Genomic DNA, 10374 nt, shown 5'->3' with positions numbered 1-10374 from the left:
TGGAAAAAAATTGCTTCCTTCATAACAAATTGTTGAAGACAAGTACAATAGCTGGATTACAACAAAAAATGGACACAAATTTTAACTGTATCTGTGAAGCTTTAATTATCACTATGTACAGCTAAAAATATCATTTCTCAGGTACCCTTCCACTGTTCACATTAAAATTACATTGAATGTAAATGTTGCATCTTTATTTAACTTCCACGGACCTCCTGAAGCTCATTTAGAGCTCCCCAAGGGGCCCATGGACCCCAGATTAAGAACCAGTGCCCTAAAACTTATCAAAAGTAGTATTGGACTGGCTGACTGTTGTTCTTAGTTGAGGTGTGCGTCTCTTCAGTCATCTCTTATCCTTGAAATGGCATTAACTTTTAGAAGGCGGATTTTAATATAAAATCCCATAACAGGTTGCCCGAGTGGAATTTAATATATTAAACTGTCAGAGAACCGGCATTATTGGCACAAGTAGTAATAAAAAATCTTGACAGATGATAGCAAACAACACTTTTAGGTCTGGCTGAAACGAGAATCCTCGAATAGAGTTGCGTTATCCCCCTGCTAGCATTTTACAAGCTGTGAGAGGCTTATGTTCCGTCAAGTGTGTGCCGTGAGTTTTGAGACTGGCTTTTTGCAATTTATAAACCTATTTTGCGACTATTTTGGACTCCACAGATGTAAATATAAGTGATTTTGCATTTGAGGAGTCCAAAGACAACTTGAAATAGTGAGTCTTCTCAGTGCAAGAGCAACTCAGGTGACCCGGAGAACCAGTGCAAGAGCAACTCAAGTGACCCAGAGAACGAAACAGCTGATGAAAGGACTGACATAACTTAGATCCAAGACCTTCGAGTACCATTCCCATACATCTGGGATCAATTACACTCATATTCTGACATGGCGACCGAACCTACAAAGCACTTTTCACTAAATTTAGATACTGAAATTTTAACATAATTCACATAATTAACACTAATTGAGGGAAACAAGAGGCAACACCTCCAACTAGAAGATGTAGAATCAAAGATTTATCATCTCCAACACTTTCTGATATAAGGGATTTGATTGGCATAACTTATTCGTGGAATGACTCTTTGGCCCTTGTTTTTTTTTTTTTTTTTTGCGCTAACAAGCTGCCACAATTTTTTTAAATAATATCCTACACACCTCTGCAATGGAAAATATCCAATATTCAAAGTAATTAATAAATAGTATGTACATATGCATGTTTATAGCTAGTGATTGATAAATCTGGACGAGTTTTAATTTGCCATATTTTCGGTTCACGCTTCCGCCCACGTACGATTAATGCTGCATTTACAAAAACTAACTCATCAACAGGTACACAGCAGTTAGTATATAATAATGTACTATTTTCCATATTTATTAAAATATCATGTTTTTTTCTTTTCATTTTATAATTATACTCGAACATTTCACTGTCATGTGAACATAACTTGTAACTCACAAGAGTACCACATAACGTCATCTGAGTGGACCTTTACTTTCCTTCACGATACATTGACACTGAAGGAAGAATTTATGAAGTGATATTAAAAACTGTAGAAACACAGTTAAAACAAACAATAGTTCTGACAGAACACATCACTAATATATTTTAAAATTTCATATTTAAACATTTCTATCTTGAAAATGAAAGTGAGCAGGGCATGTGTGTACAAATAATCAACAAATGGAAGATGCAATGAATACTTAACGGGTTAATGCATAAATGTTCCATTTTTCATTATATTTTGACACACCTTCATTATAAGAGCTTCATATCACAAACACAAAAGTATTCATCGGCAAAAATTGCATGTTCACCATTAATCATTAATATAACAATTGATTAATATTATACAATACGGTATATATTTCATTTGATTTCAAAAGCTTTCAAATTTAATATGGTACACATATTTATACAAAATGTAAATATATATAATTTTTACCAGTAAATTATTTTATTGGTTTTACATCCCACTGACAGAACCTTTTCCCAGGAGTTCTTTACTTGCCAGTAAATTTGCCATCAAAAGACTGGCATGTTTCAACCCCCTCAAATACCACCAGATTGAGCCAGGATTGAACCTGCCAACTTGGGCTCAGAGCTCTGTCATGTCATGCATTTACAAAAAACTAAGAACACAAGCTTCTCGACTAGTCTTGAAAGAGAGAATGTTGACATTAAAACATTATTACTAACATATGCAAAGTACAGTGATATTCTCCCCACAACAAATACAAAAGTGATAAAACAAACTAGTGTATGTATTATTGATTCTTTCTTATCTTCTTTTCCTTCTGGACAATAGTAACTACAGGAATTACAGCATCTGACTGAATATGTGACTTTAACCAATATCCTTCATTCATGCCTGCAATTTTCAACAATTCAGTGTTATGAAGATCATGAACTTCAGACGAGATTTTCCAATCAGAGGGAAGTATTATCTTTTTCAATATTGATTCTACAACAGAATCATTCTCCTTGCTAAATGACTCTATAGAAAAAAGTATTTTTGTGGCAGAATTAAGAGTCAAATATTTTGAGCCATCGTCCAGGTTGGGCATATTCATCAGTTCACAGACTTGCACAATACGCTCCAAACGCAATAGTTCTCTCAGCCAGCCATTTAACTCTTCTGTGCTCATATCATCACTTCGTCCAGCCAAAGCATTTACTAAGGTTTGCAGATACACTGTGGCTTTCCATTTTATGGAATGATTACCACACTCAACAATTTTCTGTAGATTCTTCATTATCTGATTTGCTATACAAGTCTCTAGGTGGAAAGTTTCAGCATCAAAATAGTCTCCACGAGTCTTGAGACAAATTGTGTTTAGAGCAGTTTTAAATTCACCTGAACATGAAAAGAAAAGAAGAAGTATTATCTCAATTGTAAGACTTTTTTTAAATCACAATTGTGACATACATACATTCATTACATTAATTGTTCCACTTGCTCAAGTATTTTGTAACATCTGTAACAACATGTGTGTGTATAATTATTATAAATTTGGAATAAGCATTAAGCAAACAGTCCAAGAAGTTAGTAATATGTTAGTACCTGCCTAGAGTAAAAAACACTATATCAAGCCCACTATCAGGATCGGTGCTGTTGACACTAGGATTCAAACCTCAACTATCTTAATAGAACAAATTTCCACTCTATCACTCTTATACAAATATTGCCAGATCACTGCTATGGAGACCAGCAAGGCCCCTTTCCATGCCCAACTATACATGGAATAACGTACAGAGAATTCCTCATCTTGAGTTCTTCCTGGATTATTTTAATTTAAATCATAATGAAAACCTACTCCCCGCATACCTCCATCATATTTAGAGATTCACCAAATCACTACAAGATTCTCACTGTCACAAACCACTTCCTCCTTGTTTTCCCTAATGACTATATTTCAACTATCACCATCAGCTTCTAAGTGGTTGTCTTCTATCACTATATCAGGCCATGTTGACATTGTATGAATGTCATTTAAAATTACTGTGCAGCAGTCCTCTTTAAGGTAAAAATGTTCATAAACTAGTAACTGATGAGAAGACTATCATTTGTTAGTTGACACCAGTTGAGAAAGCCTACACCAGTATATTACCATCTTGACTGCAGAATCTGTTCAGTATTTTACAATGGCCTGACTACTAACACACTGTCTACTTGGTAATAATAGTATGCAGAATCCCATTTTAACATTTCTACTTTTTATAAAATCCCATTTTTAACCAACATTAAAAAAATAAAAAACATTAGAAACAAAAACCAAAAGCTTCATTAAAATAATTTGCAAGAAAAGAATCCAGCAAAACCACCATAAGCACTAAGTTATATAAACCAGACTGCTTATAAAGAATTCCACTTTACAGAAAAAATTGTTTTTAAGGAAAAGATTTTATATGGATTTAAAAATGAGTAGAGCCTTCGTGGCTCAGACAGCAGCGCATCGGCCTCTCACCGCTGGATACCGTGGTTCAAATCCCGGTCACGCCATGTGAGACTTGTGCTGGACAAAGCGGAGCTGGGACAGGGTTTTCTCCGGGTACTCTGGTTTTTCCTGTCATCTTTCATTCCAGCAACACTCTCCATTCTCATTTCATAGCATCTACAGTCATAAATAAATCACTTTGGGAGTGGCGACCCCATCGTACTAATAGCCTATATCTGCTTCAATCATTACATCCCTGACCCGGTCATTGACTGGAAAACAGGTTGCAGGTTTTCATTTTCATTAAAAATGAGTGCATTTTAGTAATAGAAATTTGTGAGTGATATAAATAATCAATTATACTTTTTGTTATGTATCGAATGTGACTATAGACTTCTAAAGGCATCATCAATACTGATAACATGATTGGCTTAATAGTGTGTGGTCATCGTTCAAATGAATCTGAACCTGGTCTAGTGATACTAAGGTGTAAAGTAGTACAATCTCCAAGCAAGAGCTGCTCATCTGTACCGAATGAAAAAAATGTCAGAAATTCTGTAGAGCATACATGCATATGCTGATGGCATCTATCTGTCCTTGCCAGAACATTCAAGAAAACATGTTGCAACAGACACATTTATGCAAATGATGTACATGTAAACTTGACTAACACAGTATCTACACAAATGTATTATATTATGGTGTCACTGCTGCTGAGAAACATGAAATACGAGGCGTGTTTTTTAAGTAAGGTCCGTTTGAAAGTAAGTACACAACGAAAGGTTATTTCAAAAAAGTAAATTTATTTTCAGAAAGTACATACTCAACTCTTATTTTTTGACATAGTTACCAAGTTTGTTCAAACCCTTATCATACCTCGTAACCAATTTTAAAATACCCTCTTCATAGAAACTTGCCGCCTGCTCCGATAACCAAGAGTTCACTGCCGTTTTCACGTCGTCGTCGTCACTGTAATGGTTGCCACTGAGGTGATGTTTGAGGTGGAGGAACAGATGGTAATCGCTCGGCGCAAGATCAGGACTGTGGGGGGTGGTCTAAAACTTCCCAGCCAAAACTGTCCAATAAATCGCAAGTCTGACCTGCAGTGTGAGGTCTTGCATTGTCATGGAGAAGGACAATTCCCTTTGTCAGCATCATGCCGTGTCTTTTCTTTTGAATCACTGTGTGTAGCTTTCTCAGGGTTTGGCAGTATGTTTCTGCATTGATAGCGGTTCCTCGTTGCATGAAGTCGACCAACAAAACACCATGCCTATCCCAAAACACTGACACCATGATTTTGCGCTGGGACAGAGTCTGTTTGGTCTTCACCTTTACAGGTGAGTGTGTGTGTCTCCATTCCATGCTCTGTTGCTTCGATTCGTGCGTGATATGCGAAACCGATGTTTCGTCTCCAGTTACGATCTGACTCAAGAAGCCATCACCTTCTTCGTTATAACGAGTCAAGAACTTCATCGCACACTCAAATCTTTGGTTTTTGTGGTCCTCTGTTAGGAGTTTCGGGACCGAATGGGAGCACAGTTTCCTAAACAATGTTTTAAAGCACTGATCTCGACACATCAGGAAAATCGTTTGAGAGACCTGTTATTGTGAAGCGCCTGTTCTCACGAATCTTCGCTACAACTGAAGCCACCACATCGTCCGTAATCAAAGAAGGGTGACCGGAGCGGTCCTAATCATGCACGTTGTCACGGCCATCTTTGAATTGTCGTACCCACTTACGCACTTTGCTTTCAGTCACAACAGTATCACCATACACTTCGCAAATCTGTCGAATTACTGCAGCAGACAGGTTCCTTGCTGACAAAAATCGTGTCACTGACCGAACCTCACACACGGCGGGCGAGTTGATAGTCAAACACTTTGAAAACACAGAACAGAACCGTACAGGTTAGCTAGAGAGCTAAAACTGAGCACAGTTGTTCCCGCGGCATGCTGGTACACAACGCACACGCTCGTTGCAATATGCGCGCGAACTACTAGTGACTACAACAAAACGAACCTTACTTAAAAAACACGCTTCGTAGATACTTTGACACAGGCTTGAGAGTTGTGTGGTATCCTTAAATTGACAGGAGTTATTTTCTGCACTGAAATGATTACTTGATTGTTTGTAATAACTGGGAAGTTTTTGTAAAACTATTTTGAGTGTGCATCGAATACCTGACTATCTTGCGTTAAACCATTTTACACTCGTGGTTGACAAGTGAGCATAACAAGATATTTGCTCTTCTTGCTATTGATGCATATTTTAGAAATGCACTTGCCAAATCACTCGAGCCTATTCTGTTGATGAAGCAAGATCATAGCCCAGCTATATTTGAATGCCCGAAGTGCTCATGACGTCACCTCTAGAGCGGTCTCTCTGTTTGTTTTTTTTTCCATCCCTAGTTATGAACGTAATTATTTGTTAAAAAGGCGTTAGACTGCATCTGCAGATCTCCTAAAGGCAATTTTTGGATCCTTGTTCATACCAAGGTCTTACAAACCATACATAGCAACAATTTCATCACTGAAATCCAAAAACGTTTACCCCTTTCTTCTCACTGGATAGTAAATTAATTGGTACTCTGGTCAAGAGGCATCTGCTCTTAACTGCCCCTACCTTATTTCTCTTTTTCCTATTTATCCACTGAGCAGCATTCACACAAACAATCTTTTTTTTTTTTTTTTGCTTTTATGTCGCAGCAACACAAATAGGTCTTATGGCGATGATAGGATATGAAAGGGCTAGGAGTTGGAAGGAAGCGATCATGGTCTTAATTAAGGTGTGAAAATGGGAAACCATGGAAAACTATCTTCAGGGCTGCAGACCGTGGTGTTCAAACCCACTATCTCCTGGATGCCAGCTCACAGCTGCGCACCCCTAACTGCACGGCCAACTCGCCCGGTCAATCTAAAATTCACATTTCTCTTTTGACATTTGACTCAGATAGGTCTTATGACAATGAAGGGATACAACAGAGCTAGGACTAGGAATGAAAACAAAACAACTACACAGTGAAAAAAAAATTAGGAGAACATGTTTTGTAACTTCTGGTATGTGAACGTTAATTTAGTAGATGGGGTTTCAATGGTCGTACAGCATACATTGAGACCTTAGCTACTCAGGGTATTAAATCAAAGGTACACTCCATCTGTAGGCGTAGCCATGCATTAAACTGTCAGGCGACCCCTTGAAACGAAGTGAATAGCGGTGTGTCTGTGTGTCGTCGTGAGGTACACAGACTACTGCATTCATTTCAGCATGTTGTACATAGACCAGCACATCCCACGAGACATCTTTTTTTTTTTTGCTTTGATCCAAGAAGGATGGACTTTTTGTCGTGTTGCTGTGGATCTCAATGTCTCTCCCTCAGTTATTCAACGCTTGTGGAATCGCTACAACAGACATGCCAACTTTCAAAAGTAAAAAAATCAGGATAAATTTGGCAGCGAACCGCGGCGTATTATGACACATCACTGATGGCAGAACATTATTAATTCATTATAATTCAATACATTAACAACTCTACTTGACCTACATACATATTTTTCATTATTTATATGTCATTACTAAATACTGGACATACCTGAACTTTAGGAACATGAGACTTCTAATCCTTCAACATGCTGATCACATTATAATGATGATGATTATGACGCTTGTTATTTAAAGGGGCCTAACATTTAGGTCATGATCACATTATGACTAATTGTAGTTCAACACACCCATAGCTGACTTAGCCCTCTTCAGAAACTTGGAACTAAATTTTTGCTCAAAGCACTTGCCTTGCTGAACTGATTTTAAGGTTAAAAGTTTCTCCAAAGTTTGTTCAGACAAACTGTGTATTTGTCTTTGTGACTCTGCTAAAAATCCTTTCACAATCTGCACTGCTATGTGGAATTGATAAAATCACAGACAGTCTTGTCATATTTAAGTACACCATCAGCTGATTTCATCTGACCTACCAATGCCCATTGAACATCAATTCTTCCTTTTGCCAGGTCTGTTTCTTGGTGCTGAAAGTTACAGAACTGAGAGTGCAGAATATCAGTTTCTTTATCTAAATGTTCTGTTTCACTAGTCAGAATGTTTGGAAACTTATAAATGAAAATCTAAGGCTAGAAAATTATGAGAATCCTTACTCAAAATTTGCAACCTCTGCATTAATTAAAACTTCATCTTTGAATGGAAATTTGTGTATCATGTAGTCACATGATGGAGAGAAACACTTTCTAACAGACTTTAAGAATATGCACTTTTCCTCAGACTTCAAAGTGTTCACCAAAACAGAAACAGAGTTCCCTATCATCAGATCACAATCATCCCTTTGATTTGCTGGAGTATGATAATCTACATCAAGGAGAGAGGAAGGGCTTTTAATGAAGTGTGGTTTCACAAACCTTGCCATCACTATCTTCAATAGTTCCTCCAAATCTGACCTCAATAAGTGGATGTGCAGCATACTTGACTGAAGAGCTACGTTTGGATTCTCAAATATGTCCATAAAACTTGAGAAAAACAGGAAAAAAAGATTTATGTAAATTTGATGAAAGGAACATGAACAGTCGTTCTTCACATGACAAAGCATGGCTCTTAGCGTCATCAGTAGTTTCATATTTTCTTTTTTGAGAGAAACTGATGACTGGGTTTTCGTTTTAACTGAGGAGTGTGGGGAAATTTTATGACAATGCTTCACCTTTTCAGACAAACAAGACACATCTACACTTAGACTGTGCTTAGGAATTTTGTAAGTCTTCAAAGTTCCTATCTGAGAATCCTTACTCACAATTTTGTTCCTAAATAAAGTAACCAAAGGGTCCCAATGCAGCAAAATCCTATCTAAACACCTAAGTGATAACCATCGAGCAGGCTCATGCTTCAGAATTTTCCTGATCTCCTTGTTGTGTAAAATCTGGAATTCATGAACTTTTCGTCTTTGCACTTCTTTCCAGAAATATATCAATTATACTTTCATCTACAGTATATTTACAGGCAAGCACACCACACCATTCTCTGCAGCAAGATTAATTAGGTGACAAGAGCAGCCTACGATGATCATGTTATTATTTTCCCACTTCAAACTTCCTGCCACACCATTCTTTAATCCTAACAAGACCTAGGCAGTTTTTTAATAGAATGCAGAATTTCTGAAAAGTTGAGAGCAAAAGATTGGCAATGTTAGCTCCAGTAGCATCCCTTCTAAATTAGCTACTATCAGTAGCAACAGAAAATGCATTTACCTGCAAATGTAATACAATTTTCGCCTTTTCTTCCATGCACATTTCTCTATTGATAGCCGCTGTTTTCATTCTAGCACACTCATATCGTTTAGCGATCTCCAAATCAGGAAACATTTTACGAAACAAAGGTCCTGCATGGTCGGCACAATTTACAGGCAGGTTATGTTCTACAATAAATGACGTAAATAAAGTCTCGGCATTCATCACAGAATTGACATCTTGGTTTTTACATTAAGAGTTCAGTTTCTGGTTCCTTTCTATACACTGGGCACTCTCCTTATATTTTCTCTTTTGCATATGTTTGAGTTTATTGCACTTCCCGCCATGCGCAACTCAAAAATCACACCTACATACAGTAAAGAATGTGAATGTTGGTCCTTTCCTGGATTCACTGAAACTCTTCCTTATAAGCGCTTTTAAATACTGCATCATATTTCTTTTTTGACATTTTGGCCAAAACAAATATTAAGACATACAACCAAGAACCACCACTACGTGACTTAATACGAGCACTTATGCAGGTCCTGCCCCGGGTGGACGGCTATGGCATGCTACTTCTGAGGTTACGTTACTCACTTGAGACTTTCACTTCCTATTATTAAGCTATTTGAGTATTTGACTGTATTATAGACAAAAGAGGAGCACGACTGGCTACCGTGCCCCGTACTGCCAATTGGCTGTCATTATTAGAACTACTATCAATCAGCCATACCCAAGAGTCTCCCACTTAAACCGAAAGAGTTGACACGTCTGCTACAATGAGACAGGCCAATTCACAAGGAGGGTTGGACAAGGTCATGGACGCATGACAACCCCACAGGATGACCGATATCTGACCATCTGTGCGCTGCAGTGTCGTTGAGTAACTGCCAGAGAATTGCAACAAGACCTCAGGAGGGTCACTGGAGTCACAGTGTCTGACCAGACAGTAAGGGACAGATTAAGAGAAGTGTCCTTACGACCCAGACATCCTGTTCCGAGTGCCCCGTTTAACGCAGCAACATCATGCAGCTCACCTTCTATATGCCTGTACCCAAATCAACTGTCAACTTCGCCAATGGAGACCTGTGTTTTTTACAGACCAGTCCATTTTTCCCCTGACACAGCGTGATGGACTTCAACGTGTATGGAGACGCCGTGGTCCCATTTATAAGCCAGTGATAGTTACAGACTGCGCTCTCA

The 10374-nt window shown here is 38.0% G+C and overlaps 1 protein-coding gene across 1 annotated transcript in view; it reads right to left on the bottom strand.

The window, feature by feature from the left end:
• Positions 1 to 657: 657 nt before the first annotated feature.
• LOC136858228 (NFX1-type zinc finger-containing protein 1) overlaps positions 658 to 10374 on the bottom strand; it is a 161445-nt gene continuing 151728 nt past the window's right edge. The window contains exon 14 of the mRNA XM_067137614.2: positions 658 to 2867. Coding sequence (XP_066993715.2) covers positions 2278 to 2867 — 590 coding nt within the window. The 3' untranslated portion in view covers positions 658 to 2277. The remainder of the gene's footprint in view (positions 2868 to 10374) is intronic.

The sequence above is a fragment of the Anabrus simplex genome, chromosome 1, assembly GCF_040414725.1.
Source record: "Anabrus simplex isolate iqAnaSimp1 chromosome 1, ASM4041472v1, whole genome shotgun sequence".
In the NCBI taxonomy this organism is placed as follows: Eukaryota; Metazoa; Arthropoda; class Insecta; order Orthoptera; family Tettigoniidae; genus Anabrus; species Anabrus simplex.
Note: the sequence above shows the minus strand (reverse complement) of the source record. Positions and strands in the feature narration are given on the sequence as shown.